The sequence below is a fragment of the Crocuta crocuta genome, unplaced genomic scaffold (genome assembly GCF_008692635.1).
Source record: "Crocuta crocuta isolate KB4526 unplaced genomic scaffold, BGI_CrCroc_1.0 scaffold235, whole genome shotgun sequence".
Lineage (NCBI taxonomy): Eukaryota > Metazoa > Chordata > Mammalia > Carnivora > Hyaenidae > Crocuta > Crocuta crocuta.
Window position 1 is genome coordinate 6,633,461 of NW_027531285.1, and position 25,705 is coordinate 6,659,165.

Genomic DNA, 25,705 nt, shown 5'->3' on the forward strand with positions numbered 1-25,705 from the left:
ACCTGTCCGCCATGGAATCTATCAGAATTGCATGTGTTATTATGTATGTTATGATCCTAGATCATGAGAGCAGAGACCACTTTTTCACAAGAAAAACTAGCATAGGTACATAGGGTCAGAAACGCAAGAAGTATTTTTGCAGTGTTTGATTCATTTCAGCTAAAGAACTAAACTCAATGTCTAATTATAGCCACAGTGAATTTAGCATAATTTAAAGAAAATGCTTGCCTTTTAACAAAAGTCATTGATTATATTAATATTCAGATTTTGGAAAGGAACCATGGTCCAAGGGACCTGAACTCTTATTCTAGCACACTTTTGCTCTTTATTATAGATTTGCCTTGGTGATGGCCGAGATATGTGTCAAATATATTTCCCAGAGATGATGATCATGAAGCTTATCTTTCCTTTCTGAAGATGTGAATTACTTGCTTTTTTGCCCCATATATATAGCTTTTTTTCTTCTGCTTCTTGCCCTTTTTTCTTCTTTCCTCAGCATTCCCTCAACACCTTCCCTCTAGATGAGGAGAGAATATTTGATATGACAATTTAATTTTAATTTGATATGACAATTACTTTTTTATACAGTAACTCATTGAAGAAACCCTATTGATTTCATTGAACTCAATATTGGCAAGAGAAAACTAGTCTTATGCATGCTCCGCTTTGAGAGTTAGAGAAGATGTAGGGCCTTTTTCTTCAATATACAGTCACTAAGTCTCAACACTGGCCTTCAGGGTAGAGCATGAAGTGACCACTCAGAGACCCAAGGATCTGGGTGCTCCTTCAGAGGTAGCCAATATCCTGAGGGCAAGAGAGGAGGTAGAAAAGACCTAGAGGGCATGGTGAGGGGAGAGTAATGAGAAGGAAGTCCAGAGAAAAGGAGCAGGAAATTCTAAGGAACCATCAAAGTGAACCATAGGATTATGTTGTATACACATAAAAATTTGAGTAAAATATATCCAATCGGAGACAAAAGGGATCAGATCATCTCTTATCTTTTACTTCTTAGAAGATGAAACAGAAGCTACTGGAATAGTATCAGCCCCTTGAATGCTTCCCCACCCCAGACTTTGTCTCCAGAGCAGAGACAAAAGTACAAATGAAAATGTCCAATCTAGGGCACAGGTAACTATAGCGAGTGCTGATGCCAGCAACGTCTCCTAACCAGACCCTCTTGGAGCATGATTTGACTGTAGTTCCTGCTGCCAGTTCATTCCTGCCTTCTGCTAATTTTCTGAGTCAGAGGGTTTAGCATTTCTGCAGCTTTCAGAGCCACCCAACAGTCTTCCTATAAGAAAGCCTCTTTGTGCTTAAAATAGCTCGAGTTGGTTTCTGTTGCTTGCAACCAAGAATCTCATCTGATTTAGACAGGGAACATGACAGAAAATGTAATGTATTCTTCCATCTTCTGCATTTCATGCATGTTCTCAATCATGTATTATTAGAATTATTTTCTTTCTGATAACAAGCCTACCTCTTTGTTACTACAGACATTGTGGACATCATTAAGGAGATATGGCTGCATAAACAATATCAGCATGCTTTAATTTTAAAAGAAATGTCCTAAAAGGGCAGCATCAAAAATTAATATAATTCTGGGGCATCTGACTGGTTCAGTTGGTGGACCATGCAACTCTTGATCTCAGGGTGTGAATTTGAGCCCTGTGTTGGATACAGAGATTGTTTGGAAATAAAATCTATAGAGCATTTTCTGTTTTATTTTTTCATATTGAATAAAAGTTGCTATTAACTAAAGTGCTAATTGATTTTATGAATCCTACTTTTTTTAAATTGTTTGATATTTGTTGAAAATCTGTTGCTAGTTTCTGGTACCTAGAACAACATACTTGCTTCAAAGGAAGGCAGTTAAGAAAAGACTTTTTGTTTTGTCCTGGCTCTTCTTTTCTGAGAGTCAGATACGCGTAGTTTGGAAGTAGTCCTATGACTAGAAGTATTTTCAAGTCAACTCTTCTTGGTCTCACTGTAATTTTTGTTAAATATAGACAAAAAATATAAAGATTAACTTACAGGTTAGAAGAAGATGTATTTTATCTGATATCATTCCAAAGGTAAGCAAACTCAACATCACAAGTCTATTAGGAAAACAAAATGTAAGTAGTAATTGTGTTCATCCAGCCTCACTTTTTGAATCCAGAAATCCATTTTCCCTTAGGTGATAGTCATATTTTTTACTGACTAAAATACGCTTTTATTTTTTTCCAATAACTTTGGCTTCTAGATCTTTGTAGCTGTTTATTCTATTTTTCAGTAACAAAGCTTGTATGAAGACAACTTTTACCTCTTTTAGATTAATGGTTCTCAAGCTAGATGTCACAACACATTGGTGAGTCATAGACAATAATGAAGTATTGCAATAACACTAAAATTTGCAAATGATGCCTTTAATAATTAACCATATAACTTCAATTTCAATATAAAAATTTACTCTTATTCACTTGCCATCTGAGTATAAATAAAATATATATAATACATTATATATTATTTATATATATAACATATATAATACATATTTTTCCATATCTCTCTGTATGGTTATAGGTATAGCCATGAACCAGATCATAAACAACCCCTGGCATATCCAAAAGACAAGAGACATCTGGCATTACCCATGATGAGTAGCAGCAGGCAATGATAACCACTACTCTAGTTGGTGGTTCTCAACCAAGGGTGCTTTTGCCTCCCAAGGGATACTTGCTAATATCTAGAGAAATTTTTGGTTGTTACAACAGGGGATGTTACTGGCATCTAGTGACGAAGGCCAGGGATGCTGTTAACATCCTACTCTACATAGGAAAGCCTCCACACTGAGGATTATCTAGTCCAAAATATCACTGGTTCTGGGGTTGGGAAATCCTGCTCTAACCCACCTCTTTGATGTCCTGTCCAACTTGTTTTACCATGTTTTTGTGTAGTACAGTCGTACCAGGAAAATGTGGGCCTCACCCTGACACATGAGGACTGCCCTCACTGCTGGTAGTTTGGGAAGTGATTGAAGATGTTGTCGGAGTGCAACAGGCAACAGTATTTTTTAAGGAAAATACTGTTTGTTAAGAAAAAATTAAATGCTCCAAACTGGCCCCTGTCATATTTAAAACTAAAGTTCTATCTTTGTATGTCTGCCTAAAAATACTGTTAACAATTGTTTCTTTGGAGAGTGGAAATGAATGAGGACAGGGATATGGAAAACATTTCTGGACTTGTGAATACTTCATGAGGAAAACATTACATTTTTGTTGTAAAAGTAAACATGTTATACAACTTATTTTTGAAAATGTTGATATTTTCTAAATGGAGCCTAGAAATCAACACTTGTAGTGTTTAGTTATATCCTTTTTATTAAAAGGAAATACTACATTATTTCAAAGCCAAACCCTGTGGGAATAATACTATCCATTCCACACTAAATGTGTATTGCATACTTATCATTTGTTTCTTCATTCATACAAGGAGACAGAACTGAAGGACATAATTTTTGTTATCAACTTGCCTAGTGCAGGAGACAGACAGCAAGCAGCAATAAAAGTATCATATGGTAATTATTATGTGGACACAGTGGAGAGATACCTACCTGAACCTGAAAGTATCAAAGAAAACTTCTTGAAAGAAATGACTTAGTCTGGGTTTCCAAGAATGAGTAGCAATTAAGTGAGGTTAATACAGGAGGACATTCAGAAAGTAAAGAACCAGAAGACAAAACACGTTGTGCTTTAGAACCAAAAAGTTGTGTGCGTACAAGGTACCAAGGGATAGAGACCTGCTCCTGACCCTTCCTCTTTCTACCTTCCTCCTCTCTCTTCTTCTCTTCCCCCTTATTTTAAAGTTAGGAGAGAGTTGATTATTTTACATATTTAATAAGCCAATAAAGAGAGGTAAAAATACAGAAGAAGGGGAAGGAATACATGATGAAGAGATGTCTACTCTATTGAGAGGTGGGAAAGCTCAAAGCAGGGCAGGCAAGGGAAGTGTAATTAGCCTTGGATAGGAACATGGCAGCTATTCCACTGAGATCAGAAAGCAAGGAAGGAGGGGCTTGGATGAAAATATGTTTAAGGGGATGGTTCGGGATGGGGAAATGGAAGCTCCTGCCTGATGTTGTTATTCTTTTGTTTCCCGAGAATGTGGAATTTTGAATAGACTAGGTGCCGTTGGTGATTTATGTAGGTTTATATAAAGATATGTAAGATAAAGGTCCTGTCTTCATAGACTCTAATAGAAGAGAGAAGATGCATATTCCAATAACTATTATAAGAGAGTGAGTGGTAAGTTTAATAGGAAAATTAAAACTAAAATGTTAGGGAGTTCAGAGATTTATTACTTCAGGCAAGGATGTTACTGCTTATTGGTTTATTATTGCCAGATAATAAAAGTAATTGCACATTGGTAATAAACAGGAGCCTGAGCTAAAAATCAGATAAATAGATAAAAGGGTCGATCCAAATTAATCATCATAGTGAAAATTCAAAATAGGCTACCAGCATTATATCCAATATAAAGGGTGTCAATTACTTTGCAATTATTTATGATAATGGCTTAAATTTTGTACTCTAATCTCTTCTCTCTGCCTCTGTCTCTGTCTGTTTCATCTTTTCTTCTCTCACATCCTCCTCCTCACCTCTCTACCATCTTTGGAAAGTTTTTAAAGTCTGCTGGGACTTCCTGGGCTGATCTTACTCTGAAGAGAAGCTCAGAGGTCTCACTGGATGAAGCATAACAAGAAAGATTTAGGGAGTTGAAAAGGAAAGAAGGAGGAGGAGGCACAGAAATAACAAAAATCAATGAGGAGAGGAGAAAGAAGAGTGTGTTTAGATTGAGTTAAACAGGATGAAGAGAGAGAATAAACCCGACCCTGGCCTACCAGGAGATGAGAGATTGATACATAAGACGATTGTGATACACAAGAACCAGGAACTAATCCTTTTATTAATTAAAAAGAAAAGACATTACAATATTCAGGTTGTTTTTTCCTTCCCTAGATGATGAAGGAGAAATTGGAAGAGGTTCAGAGAAGAGTAGGTCAGCAAATGTTTATTAAGTCCTAAAGTGTTCCAGTTACTATGACGCACACACTGGGCATCTGCTATAAGTCACGTACAGTTGAGAGGATAGAAGTAAAGATTATCCCGATTTAAGCAAACTAAAGTTTTGCCTTAACTCGGCAGCTACAACCAAGGATGACTTGTCCACCCCCCACTGGAAACATTTGGCAATGTCTAGAGTTATTTTTGGTCACCATATCTGGTGGTAGAGGCCAGAGATGAGGCTAAACATCCCATAGTGCACCAGAGAGCCCCCCAAAACAATGATCTAGCCTCAGTGTTAACAGTGTCAAGGTTGCAAAATTGCCCACTGCACTGCTCTCTATGCCTAACGTTCTCTTTCTCCAGTTAGCCAGATCCTTCAAGTCTTGGCTCAACTGTATCATCTCCAGCAGAGCCAGCATGACTGCCTTCTGCTTAAAATCATCACTCCCTCATGTAAACTGGTACAGCCCCTCTGGAAAACAGTGTGGAGGTTCCTCAGGAAACTAACAATAGAACTCCCCTATGACCCAGCAATAGCACTGCTAGGAATTTACCCAAGGGATACAGAAATGCTGATGCATAGGAGCACATGTACCCCAATGTTCATAGCAGCACTCTCCACAATAGCTAAAACATGGAAAGAGCCTAAGTGTCCATCAACAGATGAATGGATCAAGAAGATGTGGTTTATCTATACCATGGAATACTCCATGGCAATGAGAAACAATGAAATCTGGCCATGTGTAGCAACATGGATGGACCTTGAGGGGGTTATGCTGAGCGAAATAAGTCAGGCAGAGAAGGACAAATATCATATGTTTGCACGTATAGGAGGATTAGGAGGAACTTGACGGAGGAACAAGGGGGAGAAGAAGGGCGGAAATGGTGGGGGAAAGGGAGAGAGGCAAACCATGAGAGACTCTTGAATGCTGACAAAAACTGAGGACTGATGGATGTGGGGGGGAGGGGGGGATGGGCATGGAGGAGGGCACTTGTGGGGATGAGCACTGAGTGTTATGTGGAAACTAATTTGACAATAAACTATTTGTAAAAAAAAAAAAAATCATCACTCCCTCTTTACCCTTTCTCCTGATTTAGATTTTTTACAGCACTTCTTAACTTGTGCTATACTATACCATTTACTTACTATTTTATTATCAGTGTCTCCCCACTAAAACCAAAGTTTTGTGAAAGTGGGAAGTTTTTGTTTGTCTTTGTTTTTGTATGTTGTTGTGGGTATCCTCAGTGGTCAATAAATATTTACTACTTTGTGGAAGAATGGAATGAGTTCTGAGTTAAGAACGTACTTTAGAGGTAAGGAATGAGATTACCCAAAAGATGGGTGGAAATTCACAGTGTACAGGTTATAAGGAAGAAGAGCTTCCACAGATCTAGCGCCATCTATGGACAAGGAGCCTGCTTGGGGCTGGCACACCCACAAAAGCTCCTAAGAACGCTTTACTGTGAAGCAGGTTTATATCTCAAAGTATTAATCTGTTTGTATGTGATGTTTCTAACTCCTTTTATTCTCTCTCTCTGGTACCCAGAGGGTCTTTTTTCGTCTCTCTAGCTTTTACTGAAGTAATAACAAGATTCAAAGAAATGGTGGACCTAAATTCAAGACAAAGATTCTCTTCTCGGAACCATTTTAACAGGTTCTTAAAAAATGAAAACAAGCAAACAAACAACAGAAACAAAAGCACTTCCAGGATACTAGAAAAGGTCAGCCCTAAAGAGAAGAGGAGAAAGATGAAATGGAAATTAAAGGAAGGAGAAGGAATTTGCTGGAAGGTGAGAAGATTCACCTGGAGCAGAGTAGAAGAGTCTCGGAAGATAAAGCAGTCTTCCAGCACGGATCCAGGCCCATACCCTCAACTCCACTGCACCCTCTCTTGGGAACCTTGCCTCTCAGCAGCCCTGGTCTCTTTCAAGCACCCGGAGTAGAAGGTAGGGAACTTGTACCTGGGGAGTGACCAAAACAACCTTAAGGCCACTCTAAATTTAAACAGTTTTTGACTATACTGGCCTCTCTTTTCTTTCAGTATTTACGTTAGAAAACTTGTGAATTCTTTCTTCATCCCTTTGAGATGTAAATCTTTCAAAAGCCTCTTGCCAGGATATCTGGCTGTGTCTGTTAAGCATCCAACTCTTGATTTCAGCTCAGGTCATGATCTCATCGTTGTGAGATGAAGCCCTGGGTTGGCCTCCAAACTGGGCATGGAGCCTGTTGAGGTTCTCTCTCTCCCTCTTCCTCTCACCCTCCCCTGCTCGTGTTCACTCTCTTTCTCAAATGATTAATAAATTAATTAATTGCCTTTTGCCAATTCTGTAAGGCAGGAATGTTCTTCTCAAGGAGCCATCCTTTTGACTTGTAATAATCAAGGACAGTAGCACTCCTCTCTCCCAGTCTTTGGGAGGTAGGAGTTTAACTTCAATTGACACCTAGCTCCAACCTGTAAAACTACCTCTTCTCAGGAAGACAAAAAGTGAGGAAGACAGGCATTAATCAAATTCATAGCAATTAATGTATAATTGCAATAAGAAAAGTCATACAATGCAGTGAAACACAGCTTTATGAATGCACATTTCAAAAAAAACCTAACCTAGATGGTTGGGGGAGTAGGGTGCGGTGGGGAACTGTAGTAAAAAAATTGAGCAGAAACCTCAAAGTTGTAAAAGACCACGAATTAACTAGGTAAAGGGAATGTGGTGGGAGGGGAAGCATAAATAAATGTTCCTGAAAGATAAAAGATCCTGGGCAAAAATCCTGCAATTGAAGAAAGCGTGGTGATTTACAGGAATGCAAAGAAACTCAAACTCAGACTGTGTGGGTGGAGCAAAGAAAGGAGGGCGAAACCTAGTACTGAATGAATATTGAGAATAGAGATACAGGCCATGTACTAAGGACGGTAGGTAGACATCAAGTCAACCTATAGGTAGGTACTGAGTCCACCTCAAGGTTTTAAGCTTGAGAAGGGATAGGGAATATAATTAGACTTCCATTGAATTGGACCCAGTTATAATTCCAGGAATCAGGAGATGCTTGCAATAATCCAGGCAATAGTTGATGATGGCTTAGACTAGAGAAAAGCAAAGCTGATGGATCCAGGAGGATTATAACAGGGGTTGTAGGAGGGGCGGACTTGCAGGTGACCAGCTCTTCCAAGTTGAGCACAGAAGGCTGGGTGGGCTGTCCACTAAGCACTCCAGAGAAGACACTCATTATAAACGAAGCGTTATAGTGAATTTTGCCTGGCGCATATTTGACTAGTTCCATTTTTTTATTATTTAATGTGTTGTTTAATATTGTTTAGAGTCAGATCTTAAAAACCCTTGAAAGAGTTTATAAAATCAACCAGAAACCAACTCACACTCTAACAGGATAGAGAGTATGAGCAAGATTTCTAAAAGAGCAAATACAAATAAATGAACGTTGGAATATGTGTTCTACTTAATTAGTAATGAAATAAATGAAGATTAACATAATAAAGAAATAGCATATTTTACCTATAATTAAAACAAAATTAAACCTTTGTTGGTGAAGGTGAAATGAGACACATCTTGGAATCTGCTGGTGGGTAGAGAAATTAATACAACATTTTGGGGGAAAATTGGCAAAAGTATCAAGTGCTTTAAAATATCATGGTATTAGGCCTAATAATTTCAGTGTTTGGAAAATGCTCAGTGAGAATGACCAGCAGTTTAGACATAACCTTATGTACAAAGATTTTTATTAAAAAGTTAAGTTTAAAAAAGTTTAAAAAAGAAAAGAATGGAAATAATTCTAATTCCCCAATTGTAAAACCATAAGATAAATCATGGTATATCTATATGTTGGCATATTATGTGATTATATTAAACAATGATTATGAAGATTTCTTAATGACACAAAGTATTTGTGGTATATAAACTGGGTTAATTAACCAGAAAGTACAAAAATACAAGTACCATAGAATCAAAGTGCATAGAAAAAAGACTGGAAGACTATGGAGGAAGTGTTAAAATCGTTAACTCAGGGGGCTTTACAAGTAACTTATTATTCAGTTTCTTTGCTTTGCTTTCCAAAGATATAATAAAGACTAGTATTTTATGTTTTAAATTTAAGCAAATGCATTAAGTAAGTCTGGTATGGTGTGCAGAATGCATTAGCTCTCAGAAAAGTTAGTTTGGGGGCACCGGTAATTCACTTGCCAGTTGTTAGAATAAAGACAACCAATCTATATACGTTTAGAAAAATTTCCAAAATGAGGCTACTAAATGTTTTCCCAGAGAATAAAGAGAGTAGCCAGACACGAGGAAGAAGTTATTGATTCTTCTATCATAAAACATAGTTCACAATTAGCACCTTTGATACCTTCCCTCTGATTTTTGTCTCATGTGTACCATTCTTTGAGTCATAATTGGATCCTACCAGATTTTTCTAATCTTCATGATACCTAGCAGTATAAAGTAGAAATGAGAGCAATGGAGGACTCTCCATTCCTATACCTCAGGAAGGGAATAGAAATGTTATCTTTTGTTTAGGTCTCACCTGACAGGATACAAAGGCTGGGACCAAATGTGTCCTTGAATTTCATTCAGGCTCTATTATCTTATGATTGTACTATAGAATACTGTTCAAAAATAATTTGAGTATATCGTGATCTCCTTGTGATTAATTTTTTTATTATTCTGTTTGTCGACATGACACAGGACTCAACATTTACCAGACATTAGCATCAGTGGGGTAGAAAACCTGTCTAATTAGAGTGCTGGACCCACAACCCCATGGCTCCAGTTTCAGTAGGTCAGGGGTTCAGCCATGGATTTCTATTTTTAGCAAGTTCCCAGGTGATAGTCATGATGCTGCTTTGATGACAGCACTTGATAGCCACTGCTCTATATTGGTCATTTTGGTGTTGTATTGTAAGCTTATTTAAAGCAGTAAATGCTCTGTTTTCATTAGTAATAGTTACTCTAGTCATTTATTTTGGGGTGAGGGGACTGGGAGTACTTCTCATTCCTTCCAGCAGACAATTTTGATATTGATAGCACAAGCACCCATCCAAACAGAAAGAGAACCATAGGTCAAGTACATGAAATACAATATTACTGCCTCTCGTTCCTGTTACCATGGCTGCAATATGTGTGGAGAATATCAGTACATTTCACAAGCGCATGGGATTATGTGCTCCTTCCTCTATGACACATATTAACAAATGAACATGAAGTTTTGAAATTAATCTCTTAGAGGATGATACCAGGGGATTATCTATAAAATGTGTAACAGTTAACATTAAAGAAAAGATGACACCGAGTATTATATTCTGACAACTTTCTGCCACATTCCAGGCCTTTCTAGCAGAATCAGAGTTCTTTGCTTTCAGCCTGGTTTTAGAAGAATTTCTTGAAAGAGTTCAAGGTCTCTGACCTATGAGCCATCAGGATTAGAGATGAAAACATAATTTTAGATTAAGACCCTAACATTTAATTAAGCTATGTTATCTTTTATTTAATTTACATAGATATGAATTTCATTGAAACTGGTTAGTATTGCACATTAAATTCCCATCATATCCATTTAAATCAAGTTAGGTAATATAGGAGCTCAGAAAAACTGTTCAATACAAATGTAAAAGTGTGATGGTCTTTGCAATCTTCTCCAACATATGAATGAGCACACTGAATAGAGAGAGTTTAAAACAGTAATTTCTCAGGGTTCACAGGCATGATCAAGAACATGATAAAAAAAATCACCATTGCTTGGGTGGCAAGATGCAATGGGAAAGCTTAGACTTTGAAACCTATAAACCTTTGTTAAAATACATGTGAGGCTGTGGGCAACCTACTTAGTTTCTATGAGCCTGATTCAGTGGGCTTATCACAAAGAAGATGGTAATGATAGCTACTACTGAGATCGATCAGATTAATAAAATGAAGTACAGAGGAGGTTGCACAACTTCATGAACATGCTAGAAACCACTAAATTTTATATTTTAAAAAGGGCATGTGAATTATATTTCAATAAAAAAAACAAAGTACATAACGAAGTACCTGGCATACAGTGTCACCCAGTGAAACATTTTTCCTTCTCCCTTCCTTCTGCTCTCTAGTTAATAATCTTGCCATGGTAACTGTGGTGTACAAACAACTGGATGGCATAAACTGCAAGTGGAGTCTGATATTTTAGAAGACTGGTGGGAGCTTTTCATTTTTGCTGTGGTCCGAACGTTTGTGTCCCCTCAAAATTCATATGTTGAAATCCTAACCCACAAAGTGATGGTATTAGTAGATGGCACCTTTGGGAGGCATTTAAGTCATGAGGGTAAATACCAGAGTGGGATTTGTGCCATACAAAAGAGGCTCCAGAGAGCTCCCTAGCCCCCTTCCACAGTGTGAGGAAACAAGGAGATGTCTGGCACCTTGATCTTGGACTTCCAGCCTCCAGAATGGTAAACAATACACTTTTGCTATTTATGAGCTACTCAGGCTGAGGTATTTTGTTACTGCAGCTCAAGGGGACTAAAACAGTCATGTTTGATAAGTGTCTGCATTTATTGGGGGCATCTGGTTAAAAATGTAAGACTGAGGACAGTTATCTCCATTTCTTCCTCAAATAACACTAATGTGGTAGGAACAGAATACAGATGGTATAAATCCACAAAGACAAAGAGAACAGAAGAGAAAATAACAACAAATAAGAAATTGTGGATAATGTTTGGAAAGATGGAAAGCTGAAATTTTCTGCAGGAAAGAGTACCTGGATTTTGAGGTGCCAGGTAATTTTAGACAAATTTGGGATAAGAGGCGAAACTCAAATAGGACTGGTTGAAAATCTGTATATCAGAAAATTAGAGCTCAATATCCTGTTCTTTGTTTTCTGCACACAGACAACAAACCTGCTGCCAAACCCAGTGGGAGAGAGGAGGTTTATTCTCTGGAGAAATTAAACTAGGGAGACTCCAGACTTGGTGATACAAGTCAGACCAGAGGGAAGAGGTGAAAGACTTGGAGGAAAGCAGAGTGAAGGAGAAATATACTGATGCTAGAGTGAGACTCCAACTTCCCTCCCCTCCTTGGTCTTCAGGAAGCTGGAATCCAGGTTAATAGCTCCTCCTCCCTACACCAGCAGGTAGAATATTGGAGAATTCCTCTCACGATACTAGCATGTCCCCAACCTATGGCATGCATATACAGATTTCTATGTAGCTGTCCTGGTTGAAAGCCTGCTCCCATCCACTAAGTAGGTATTACTTTCCAGAGCCTCACTCTGAAATATGACAGGATGGCCAATGATCCCCAGATAGTCGACACATCTCTGTAAGTCGGAAGACAATAACCAGACAAAACAAATCCCAATTAGTGAGGACAGGTGACCTTATGCTACAAAACAAACAACCTCAAAATTTCAGTGGTATAAAATAACACTCCTGCCACGTCCTCACCACAGGTTGCCAGGCTGGATTTGCACGTTGTAGTTGATCAGAGATCTAAACCTATAGAACAACCACTACCTCAAGCCTGCCCAATCACTGTGCCAGAGCCTGTGGGAAAAATCTAGAGGGCCTCTAATGAACAGTTAAATGATCTGATTTGACCCACATCCCTTCACCTCACTACTGTCTGCTTGAACTAGTTACATGGAACCATTCAACAATAAACAGTCTAAAAGCACAGTATTACCACATACTTACAGAGATATATAATTATTAATAAATAATGCCTGAGACAACCACAAGAGGAAAACAGAGATAACCCATGGAACAGAAGCAAAATGTTAAGAAAAGCTATCATTAATACACTTAAATATGTTTAAAACTATGTGTCCATGAAATGAAAAATAAATGCTACTTTAAATTTTTTTGTTCATTTTTGAGACAGAGAAGAGCATGAGTTGGGGAGAGGGGCAGAGAGAAAGGGAGGGAGAATCTTAAGCAGGCTCTATGCTTAAAGTGGAGCCTTACACAGGACTCAATCCCATGACCCTGGGGTCATGACCTGAGACAAAATCAAGCATTGATTGGATGCTTAGATGACTGAGTCAGCCAGCCAGGCACCCCAGGAAAAGTCACTTTTTAAAAAAGGAAGAGTCTTCCTCCATCCCTCTCCCCAACTATTTTTTCCCCCTTCCCTTCCCCCATGGTCCTCTTTTAAGTTTCTCTGGTTCCAAATATGAGTGAAAACATATGAGAGACTCTTGAACACTGAGAACAAACTAAGGGCTGATGGGGATGGGGGAGAGGGGAAGGGGAGTGATGGGCATGGAGGAGGGCACTTGTTGAGATGAGCATTGGGTGTTATATGGAAACCAACTTGACAATAAACTATAAAAAAAATAAAAGAGGAAGAGTCTAACAACATAAAATTGCTCTTGAAAATTAAATATATAGATATATATCATATGTCCAGAAAATTTGAAAACTCAATAGAGTGTTATAAAATAAAATTATAATATCTTAGAAAAATTTTATTTCAAAGAAATGGAAAAGAGGAGAGTGGGCTTAAAAAAATGAAGCACTTTAATTTTATTATTTCATGAATAGGAATTTCTGAAAGAGATAACCAAGAACAAAGAAACCAAGATGTTACCAAATAAGGAATTCAACAGAATTTCCTATGGCATAAGTTTCCAGATTGGACAAGCCGACCAAGTGCCAGAAGAATAAGAACCCACTGCATGGCAGCTTTGTCCACACAGGATCATCTTTACTATTCTAAGTCCATCCCTAGAATAAAACCTGGAGACTTTCCCATGCTCCCTTACCTCAGGATTTCTGTTAATGTTACTAACGAGAAGTATTCACAAGAGCTTTGGAGAGCAGAAGAGAAGTAAAAGCCTTTATTCATGGGCACCAGCTGTGGAGAGGTTACTGGATGTTGGCAGATGTGGAGATTTTCCACACAGTCTGGAATTCCTCTTGAGAACCACCCACTTTTGTGCTACAAGAAGCTGAGATCAATAACTGCTGCCCTCTCGCAAGACGTGCACTTCCTCATCTTCACCCCCTAGTTGTGCAAAGTTGTAACTCACTGTATTAACTCTATTCCTACTTGAAATATCTAGAAAATAGAGAATATTTGATTCTAACTCCTGGACGAAACTGATGGTTAGCAGACATTATCATGCCATTTCCAAACAGCAAGGATTAAAAAAATCTTGAAAGCTTGTGGGGCTGGGATGAATGAACAACATTCCTGACAGTAGTGGTAGAAGGGCCTCAGATGTACAATCTTGGGTACTAGGTAGAGTCTTGCGTTCAAAATGCTCTGGCAAAATCATTCACAGCCTAGGATGTATAATTCTTGGACAATATTCTTAGATAAAATGACTTATAACCTAGAGATACAAATAATCAAATATGAAGATAAAACAGAGACATTAAGCAAGAGTGAATGATGCCAAAAACTTGCTGTCAAGGACACAACTGGAGGTGGGGCTTCACAAGGATTAGGAGGACACCAAGAGGGAGAAGGACTAGCAACTAGGGATTAAGTGAAGGAAAGAGAGGAAAGAAAGTCCCTAGAGTGTTAGTGAACCGTTAGGAATACCAGCAGGACTAGAGAACAAGAAATGTATATTAGAGGAAAGAGGCTCCATGGAGATGTCTCCAAAAGAAAGTTATCTGGTGTGGTGTCATTCTACAAGACAGTTGGGAAAGAAGTAATGGTATCATAACAGCGTTGTTTGCTCAACAGTATTTGCTGGGTTTCCCTGACACTCTTCTCTATGAACGGAGTATATTTTCTGCATTACTGATGTCAGGGGTGGCCATGGGACCTGCTTTGGTCAATGGAATGAGAGCAAAAGTAGCATAGCCACTTCTATGTGAAAGTTTTAAGAGGCATCATGTGGTTTTTCCATTCTCTCTTCTATGTCCTAGCAGGTTCTAGATAAGGGCTCCTTCTTTCTTCATCCCACATCCTAGAAAAAAGGAACCTGGAGGAGACTGATAGCCATCTGAAGTTATAAAGAACTGAACAAGAAATAAACGTTTGTTGTCATAAGCATCTAGGATTTGAGGGTTATTTTTTACCTCAGCATAATTTAGCCTAAGTTGATTAAGTGCATAGAAACCAAACAATCCAGCAAACAAAAACAGCATTAATGCCAGGGCAGACAAATAGTTACAAAAGAAACAAAATGAACAGTAGTATATTATGTGGCTTAAATATGAACAATTCATTGATTCATTCAACAAATATATAATTAGCATCTATTGTGTGCCAGGCATTGCTTTAGACCCTGGAAATAGAACGGTGGATGAACTAGACAATTTTGTCATCTTCATGGAAATTACAACCATGTTTGTATACAATGAACAAACATCAAGAAAATATATCATAGGCTAGAGAAAAATTAAGTAAGATAAGCAGGAAAAGGAGCACCGTGGGGTGTATTTTACACAGGACATAACATTTCTACTAAAACTAGAAGGAAGTGAGGGATTGAGCATTGGCGTATCTGAAGTAAGAGTCTTCCTGGAAAAGAATAAGTGTAAGGACACAAGGCGAGCACATTTGGCAGTTTTGAGAAATGGCACACAGGCCAGCGGGGCTCAGAAAGAATGGTGAGAATGACAAAAAGTGACATGAGATCAGAGAGGTGGATGGAGCCAATTCTTCACCTGAGATCTGAAAGATCATTTCAAGGACTTTGGATTTTACTTTACACGGCTTACTTTACAATGGCTTACCAATTGGTTGTTGAGCAGAGAAGTGCCAGGATTTGATTTAAGAGTTTTAAAGCTCACTCTGACAGCTCTGTTGAAAAGCATCTGTAGACAGGGGTGCTGATGCATAGGGGCACATGTACCCCAATGTTCATAGCAGCTCTCTCAACAATAGCCAAAACATGGAAAGAGCCCAAATGTCCATCAACTGATGAATGGATGAGAAGATGTGGTTTATCTATACCATGGAATACTACATGACAATGAGAAAGAATGAAATCTGGCCATGTGTAGCAACATGAACAGACCTTGAGAGTGTTATGCTGAGCGAAATAAGTCAGGCAGAGAAGGAGAGATGCCATATGTTTGCATGTATAGGTGGATTAGGATGAACTTAATGGAGGACCATGGGGGAGCAGAAGGGGAAAAATAGTTGGGGAGAGGGAGGGAGGCAAACCATGAGAGTATCTTGAATACTGAGAACAAACTGAGGACTGATAGGGGTAGGGGAGAAGGGAAGGGGGGTGATGGGCATGGAGGGGGGCACTTGTTGGGATGAGCACTGGCTGTTATATAGAAACCAACTTGACAATAAACTATTTAAGAAAAAAAAAAGTATCTGTAGGTGGACAAGGGAAGAAGCAGTGAGACTATTTAGTGGGCTATTGCAATAATTTAGCAAATGGTGAGGGTGTCTTGGGCCAGAGCTTTAGCCATGTACACAATGAGAAGTAGATAGGTTTTTGATTGTATATGGAATAGACAGTGTTATTGTGACTATAGAAAAATATAATTTTAAAATAATGTAAACACTTAATGTTGAATTAAACCAAAATAACAACATAAATATATTAAAGAGATGAGGAAGATGAGGAGAAAGACATCTGTATGTATATGTGTGTGTGCAATGTGTGTGTGTGTGTGTGTGTGTGTGTGTGTGTGTAGATCATAATCTACATTATCCATCTCACCCAAGAGAGTGTTAGTCCCTGGAGGGCAAGGACTTTGTAATGCCCCACAGCTGTATATCCAGCATCTGCAAATATGCCTGGCATACAGTAGACCCTCTATCAATGCTCAGCAACATTAGAACACATTTATCTTGTTCCTATTCGTAATCTGGATGATCATGGACAAACTGATCTTCACAGAAAAGAGGAGCAGCTCAGGCAGAGAGTGAAAGATGTAGGGAGAGAAAGAATCCATGGAGGGCAAGATCATTGGAATGTGACTGAGGGTTATATCTGAGTACTCTGAAAGGAAAGGTGACTAAGGAGGCCCTTGAATGATGCCCATTGGCTGTAAGACAATAACCCCTTCATCTTGTGTTTGTTTTGAGTGCCCTGTTTCTTGACTTTGGGATGATCTCTATAGTACTACATTGAGCTTTGAATCCCTGCTCCTATCACTTAAAAGTGATGAAATAGTCCTTCTCTGAGCCAAGATGTTCTGGTCCATCTGTCTATATGGATCAAATAAATTAGGTATTGACCAAGATGTTTCTCATTTTGTACAATGAGTAAGTCTTCGTACTTACTAAAGACTTGTGAAATGGAAAGGAGACAAGGAAGTTTAGAAAATAGCCTCTTAGAACAGAAAGAGTTTTTGTGTTTAGATACCTGATTAAATACATGTGTGTGATGTAAACAAATTAAAGACTTTTCTTTCTCTTACCAAGTGTTATTAACCTTGGACCATGAATAGGGATTTACAACACTGTGACTCTGGACTTCAAATTAGCCAAAAGAACAAAAGAGGCAAAATGCAAAGCAGAGGGGCGCCTGGGTGGCTCAGTCGGTTGGGCGTCCGACTTCCGCTCAGGTCATGATCTCATGGTTTGTGGGTTCGAGCCCCACATCGGGCTCTGCGCTGACAGCTCAGAGCCTGTTTTGGATCCTGTGTTTCCCTCTCTCTCTGCCCCTCTGTGCTCATGCTCTGTCTCTCTCTATCTCAAAAATAAATAAATATTTTTAAAAAAGCAAAGTAGAAAATTTAGAGCCAAAATTAAATGAATGGCTCCCACCAATTTCTAATGTACTCTATTTCCCTATTAGTAAAAATAATTTAAAAAGCAAGAATTGAGATTTTTGCCTTTTGGGTAACTGAACTGTCAGCTTTTTAATATATTATAAATTTGAATATCATAATCAGTACTTTATATAGAGAAGTACTTATGAAATAAGTATCAGTTGGTTTATTGAATGAAGGTTCAGATTTACACTAACAGCTTTCTAGATGAAATTAACACATGTGGAAGAAAACTCTAGTGTTTTCTTTCATGGTTAATATGACTTAACATTCCCCTATGTTACTCTATAATCCATTTACTACTTGATTTTGTTTGGTAGATTTTTTGTTTTAAAAATCCCAAGATGTTCATAACTGACTAACATAAACCTTTTATTTCCCTGACTCCTACAAATATACTATCAGGCCAAACATCCTTAACGGCCTATGTCATATGATTTTCATTTCCTCTTACGACTTCTCTATCCAGGTATCCACCTTGGCCAGCTGTACCCACAGAGTGCTGTTAACAACTTCTTTGGCCTTTGGTGTTTGACATTGTTTGACCCAGGTATATGGGCCTCTGGCAGGCTCTATGCAAACCTAAAAGTTGCTGTTGAGGAAAATCTGAAGTGGAGATGTTCTACCTTCTACTTCTTTAATCCATAAGCAAACGATGAAGCAAAAGAGTTTCCTGGTCTTTGTCATAGTTCTGTTTCTTCATTCTATGTTGCATCTGTTTGAAACAGAGGCAGCTAGGGGTAATAATATTCATATAATATTCCTCTATTATTCATAGAAAACATTAGTTTATACAGCACTGGCAGCCATTGCTATAAATTAAATTTTAACTTAAAAAGAAATTGGCTAAATATTGTTAATAGTCTATGTAAAATGAATCTTTGTTTTAATAAATTTCTACAGCAATTCTCCCAATGAAGCACACCTCCCTGTATCCATGCTTTAGTGTAATACCCTTCCACAGTGACACTGAGTTTAGTCATGTGACTTGTTTTGGCCAACGGAGCATTAGAAAACATGATGCAAGCAGAGGCTTGAAAAGTGCTTGTGCACAAGGCCTGATCCTTTCCTGCCACCTGGAAACCACCATGTGAATAAATCCAGACTAGCCTGTGAGATGAGGCATAAGGAACACAGACAAAGCCTCTCAGTTGAGGATCCCCAGACCCGTTTCTTTCAGCTTATCTGCCAGGTGACTGTAACTGCAGTGAGTGTCCCCCAGCAAGATCAGCAGAACAATAGCTGAATCCAGTCCAAGAGGTTAGCCTACCAAATCACAAGGAAATAAGATGGGTTTTGTGTTAAGCCATTGAAGTTTCAGCATTATTTGTTGCACAGCAACAGATACTTCAACAGTTTCTATTACGAGAAAGATCTTGCTAAGAGAGGAATCCTGATGTGATTTTGTATTTTCATATGCAGTGGCTTCAAATACCTTCTTTTCTCCGGAGCAGTGTTTCTCAAAATGTGGTCTCTGCATCCTAATTACTAGAGATTTTTCTAAAGATGGCAGATTTCTGGTCCCACTTAATCTCCCCCAGATTCATTGCCTGAAGGGGGAACTGGGAAAATGCATTTTCACAAGATCTTCTGGTGAGTCTTACGTGAGAACCATGGCTATAGACCCGTGGTGTCCCAAGTGGAATACACATGACAGTTTAGTAGGGTATGGGAAGAAAATAGAGGGAGTCTGATTTCTATTTTCTCTATTTCCATTTTTGAGAATGTTACACAATATATTAATATAGCAGTACATGCATTTTGTTCAATAAATAAGCATAATGATTTTTGGCATGTCCACGAAATCAGGTAAGATTTCCTGAAGTGGGTAGCAACTGAGGTTGACCTTACAAGGGGGAAAGAATCCACCTATCCCAAAAAAGAGAAGAGAAGGTAGGAGGTCAGGTCTGCTATGAAGATATTCTAAGTGGGGAAGTACATTGTGAACAAAAATTTAGAGGGGAGTAAAACGAAGATGTGTGCATTGAATCACAAATAGTGTGGTGCTCTTGTAGATTAAAGAGGCAGAGAATGTGGCAAGAAATAACAGTGGAAACATATACAGGGTGAGCTATTACTACATGAGTGGCGAAGTGGAAAGAGGCTTGAGAGACACCAACACAATCCGGCCTCTAGTCCATAAGGTATCATGAGGAAAGTTCCACCTTTCTTGTTCGATGACTTGAGTTCAATTTTTGATTCAGCCAGGGACCAGCAAAGCCCTGCAGAAAACACTTAATGTCTCTGAGCCCCACTTTCCTCATTTTGAAAAATAGATTTACTATTAATGTCTGCATGTTTTGTCATAAATCTTGAAAATATTGCCTAACATGGTCTTTAAGTTAGCATCAATTAGTTAAATTATTAACACCAATCCCTAAAAGTGTATCTGTATTTAGTATAAGTCCATGACTGAATACATTGTAAGCCATAATACAAGATGGGAAACATAGATTTTTAAGTACTATTCCTTTAAACACACAATTATAAAAATTGCCTCTTTACCTAAAACAGGGTCTAAGGTTTGATTTAATCAAGCTCCTCCATGATTATGTTATTATTCAGGACCTATATTTTCTGTAAGTTGAAATGAACTGAGAGGCTGGTGATAACTCCTATGCCCTACCACACCCTCCTAATATGAGTTTATGGTGTTAGTACTCACTGAAAAGAGCTAACATGAAAACATTATGATCTCAATGAGAAAAGCCAAATGCATCTCATGAGTTGGTCAAATGAAAGCTACTCAAAGTAATGTCTAAGGAGCACTACAATTGATGGTGCAGAGGCTATATAATTATCCAGGAATAACTTTATGATCAGGGTAACTTATTAGCCAGATAAAACTGGAGTGTTATTTTAACTGTTAGGAAATCGTTTTCTTCCCTATCCCTGCCCACACCTTCTTCCCAACCTCAAATCCTGTACTTCCTGAAATTCATCTCCTTAACACAGTATCTGGGATTAGAACCTCATTTATGCTAATAAGATTTTATTTCAAAATGTCAGTTCTTTGGGAATATATCAAGTAATCTACATTAGTGGATTAACTAGTTAACTACTTATATTTCCTTCTAGCATTTGGCTAAGATACATGTCACCAAGGGATTAAGTGTTATGATGATGGGACCCCTGGGTGGCTCAGTTGGTTGAGCATCCAACTCTTGATTTCAGCTCAGGTCATGATCCCAAGGTCATGGGATCAAGCTCTATGTTGGGCTCTGTGCTGAGTATGGAGCCTGCTTAAGATTCTCTCTCTCTCTCTCTCTCTCTCTCTCAAAAGTGTTAATGATGAACAGAAATTAGAAGTAATTAAGGAGCAAGAAGCAGCTGGAGAGCACAGTAATCTTTGGCACTTTGGACAACCATAGGCAGTTCTGAAGGTTCTAGGATATTTTAAAAGCAGAATAAGCACTAGAGGAAAGTCCAACCTATACTCATATTAAATATCCTTACCGGCACACTAATATAATAAGATGTCCTTTTCTGGATATATTAGACTTGGTTGCCCTTCGCTGTCTTCTTCTCCCAATTAGGTAACTATGCTTTAGTGTGTGAGTGCATGTTACTTTGTGCTCTGATTTTAAGGTGACAGCAGCAACAGTAACAACAACAACACTGACAATAACTAACATTCACCGAAAAGGCTGCCTGGCATTGTGTTAAGATTACATGCGCTGGCCAGTCTGCCTTGATTCAGTCTGCCAGGTTCAAATCCTGGGTTTGTCACTTCCAGCCAGGCTATCCTGCACCTCTCTATGCCTTGATTTCCTTATCTTTAAAATAGGGATAATAGTGAGTACCTCCCTCCTAGGATTGTTGTGAGGATCAGATGAATATGTAAGGTACATTGAATGGTGTCTGGCCTATTTTAAGTACTGAGTAAATGTTAATCATTCCTGTTGAGTGTTAATCCAATCCAAGATCCCATAATAAGTCCTTTATCAACATTAATATAATCCACAGAGTAAGCTCTTACATTTTGTAGATGAGAAGACTGAGTTTCAAACAGCCCACCGGTCAGCATCACACACATAGAAAATGATGGAGCTGAGTCTCCAACTCAGTTCTGTGTGATGCAATCCAAGCTCCGAGCAACTGTGTTTTCCTGCAACATGTGTGACATGTTGATAATTGTACAAAGAGAAAATTTCTAGGTTCTTTGTATGTTAAGTAAGAATTTAAATAACTCTCTGCTATAGGCCCTGTTATATTTTCCTAAAGTTTTGAGGTGGGGTTCACAGGTTAATGCTAAGCACCTTCCATTTATTCTGGAAAAAATTGACCTCTTTCTCTGTGCTTACTGACCTACTCCAAAATTTCCTGAAAAATCAAAAATTCCTTCTCTATGTCTAAAAATTTTATGACATAATCACCACATTTATTTGGCTGTGCCCTACATAAAGGTACAGAGTAGCACACCAAAGTTTTTGCCGATACCTGGAATCAAAAGGTTTTCCTCCTGAAATTTAAAAATATCAAAAGATAGGATCCAGCTAAGTCCAACCCAGTCACTTTCTTTTATGCACTATTCAAGGTTTAGTACAAACACTTGTCCTAGGAACAATCTGAGAAATTAGAGAAAATCCAACATTATTGTTCCTATTGGAATTGGTTTCTGAAAGAGATGGCTTATAGTCAGATGATGCATAACTTAACTGATACTCCATACAACAGAATGGTAGATAGACTGCTTTCTTTCAACAGAAACCCGCTCTGGGATGAAATATGTGATGTTTGTAATAACACCTAAACGTAATAACAGCTTTAGAGCTACCACCTGGTTCTTCACTTGGAAATGAATGCTACAGGCAAAGACCTGGAAAATGAGAAATGGATATTTCGTTGTGAGAAACTTTAAGTTATCTACTCGATCCACTTTGCACCTCCATCTCTGGGAGCTTACCCCCAGACCCCAGAGTATGACCCAGTAGCCATATTGACACCCTATGACTCTATCTCCTTAGAAGTGGTAGTTTGGCCCAGGGGTGGATATTTAATAAAACTGGATGAGATTCAAACTTGTAGAATTTGGTCTACACATGTGACAGAGCTTTTGAGACACACTCACAGAAATTGGGGATGTGAAACAAAGAAGGCTGCCCTCACAGAGATAAGAGATGGAAGCTGAGACTGAAAGTCAGAAGCTGAGAGCACGTTACACCTCAAGGACCTCGTCCCAGGCCACACCTTCAGCCATGGACCCAAAGGAGAAACACAAGACACTGTCCATTGAATGGACTCACAAGATTCAAAGAAAGGAAAAAAAGCCAGTCATAAGATCTGTTGATTAACAAGTGGTCTTTTTTTGCTCTTGCTAACATGACCCACTATTTAAAGCAAGATTCTTGAGATATGAGTTATGTAATATATATGGGCTTTGGAAACTGATTCTTACTTTATATGCACAGGAAAGATTTTATTAAATAAATCCAGGCATGTAAAATTTAGTCCAATTACCACCATTCAGTATTGTTAGGCCATCTAAGCAATTTTCATTAGTATCCTTTTATGCATATTCAGGAATATACAATGAGAGTAGGAAATACCCATTTCTACAGTACACTAATTAGAGAGAAAAATTCAGTTTGAATTCACCAACTGGGAAGCTTTTTTTGGATTAATTATTGATGAGTGGCCCATCAGGTGCTCATAAACGACAGTGACAAGATTTGTCTTGAATAAATTTAAAAGTGCTTTATTTATGGTAGCTCTAAATTATTGATTGTATTATAAAGATTTCAGAGTATGTTTTTTTCCTTTAGGGGACAGTTTTTTAACTGTACCCTGAAACATTGGTCAGTAATAAGTTTAGTGACACTATTTGTCCCTCATTAACTTGTTTTAAAAATTATCCAGCCGTTGCTAGATATAGAAGTAAAGGAAAATGGAGAACAGAGCCAAATATCTTGGGGGAAATAGGGAGAGAGGACTTAGAATGAGGTAAATAAATCAAAGAATGCATTTGAATTATTAATTTTATTTGGAGTATGTGTGTAGATACAGCTCATGTAATTAAGTGCCATTTTTATGTGGTCAGAATTGTATAGTGAGGTGACACTGTTTCCCACTATTAAAAATATGCTGCTACAAACAGGAACTCCTTCTTCCTATTTATTGCCACCTTTTTTCTTCTTTTTAGTTGCCCCAATGTTGCCTCACACTTGTTTGGAGAACAGCTAGTGAGCTAGTGTATGTGACATATTTGCAGAAAAAGTGTGCCAATTCTACCTCAGATCATAATACCACTAGAGAAAGTAATTGGGCCCTTGAAACGCTACACAGGCACCAGGGATGAAATGAAGTCACCAGCTATCTGGGTTACAAGGTACAGCCACAGCCTCTTGAACTGGGAACCTGAGTGAGTTCAAAGTAAACAAAACTAATCATCTCCTCTCTAGAATTTAATGAACATTTAGATACTTAAAAAAGTTTTTTTTAACCTTTATTCATTTTTGAGAGACAGAGAGAGACAGAGCATGAGTAGGGGAGGGGAAGAAAGACAGGGGGACACGGGATCTGAAGCAGGTTCCAGGCGCTGAGCTGCCAGCACAGAGCCTGACGCAGGGCTCAAACTCAAGAACTGTGAGATCATGACCTGAGCTGAAGTTGGATGCCTACCCAACTGAGCCACCTGGGCGCCCCATGAAGGTTTAGATATTTTGTACCTGCGTGTATGTTTTCAAAAGAATAGTTGGTAGTGAATCAGCATAGGGACCTTAAATAATGTCAAGAGGAATGAATCTTCAAATGCTAGAAATGATGAAATAAAAACAAACCATTTGAGAAATGTCCAGTGAATCCAACATAATCTCTAATAGCTCCAGCATGAATTGTGTTTACATAAAATTGTTTCAGATATTTACCTGGAAACTTCTGAGGATCTGTTAAGAAATGGCAAATTTCTTTGCTGTTGCATCATGTCCTTTTTCTTCTCTTTCTCAGTATTTATTGGGGTTACTGATAAGTATAATCTTTGAGAAAAACTTGAAATATATATGACCTATTGTTTTAACCATATTACCTTGGATGAGGTATGGTGAGGCGAGATACAGATTAAGAGAGAGAAACCAGAAAGCATTTTACAGTTTTGTTACAATCGCAGTTTCCTAGGGAGAACTCCATGCAAGACCACTAGGGTTTGGTCAAGAGGCAGAGGGAGAAGGGGATTTACATGCAAGCACCTTTATTGTGGTTTCTGTGGGAAGAAACAGGTAAGGCAGGATAAGCAGACTTTGGGTTGGCTAATTTGGATAATTTCATCAGGCTTTGGGGCACAGGGGCTGTCCCTGGTTGTCTGGTACTTGACCATGGAGCAATTAGGTCTACAGCTCTAGGTTTAAGTTGACAGATGTATAATGATGCAGAGTGTGAGAGACCAGCATGTGAGGTGCTGGGGATGTGGACTTAATCTCTGCACAAGAAGTAGAACTGACCAGCATTTATGGAAACTAAATTACAGCTATACAACAGCAGATATAATGTGAGAGTAAATAGAAAAATGTTCAGGCCACTATAATCAGGGAGAGATAGCTCCTAAGGATGGCCATGAAGTCATTCCTCTACCAATGGAGGAGAAATTGCGTATAGATTTTGATCTGTAAGGTTTCTTACAACCAAATGGAGAGTGTGAACGTATTGTCCCTAAATCCTGCCGTAAGTCAGTAGAGACACAACAAGGCATAACAGAAAATGTCAACCAGAATTCTCAGAAATAGAAATATTTTTAGCATATAGGCAAAACCAAACATCTTTAATGAGTCATTTGGTAAGCAATTTCTTATTAAAATCTAACCATTGAGCAATTGCAAACACAGAAACCAAGAACTCCTCTACCAGCTATATTAGAAATTTAGTAACATGGGAGCAAGCATTGCAACATGGACTGGCATGGGGAACGGTCAATGTGGCAGAGGAAGGAAAATGGACAAATGAATAAAGATCTCAGGAGAAGACAGATCCACACCCAATAGCAAACACACT

The 25,705-nt window shown here is 38.4% G+C and overlaps 1 protein-coding gene across 2 annotated transcripts in view; it reads left to right on the forward strand.

Annotated features, from left to right (window-relative positions):
* The window catches only part of LOC144237596 (uncharacterized), a 241,932-nt gene that overhangs the window by 130,170 nt on the left and 86,057 nt on the right, over positions 1-25,705 (forward strand). For both annotated transcript variants that reach the window (XM_077771279.1, XM_077771277.1), the window contains exon 2: positions 6,593-6,992. In XM_077771279.1, the coding sequence (XP_077627405.1) occupies positions 6,800-6,992 (193 nt within the window). In that variant the 5' untranslated portion in view covers positions 6,593-6,799. The remainder of the gene's footprint in view (positions 1-6,592; positions 6,993-25,705) is intronic.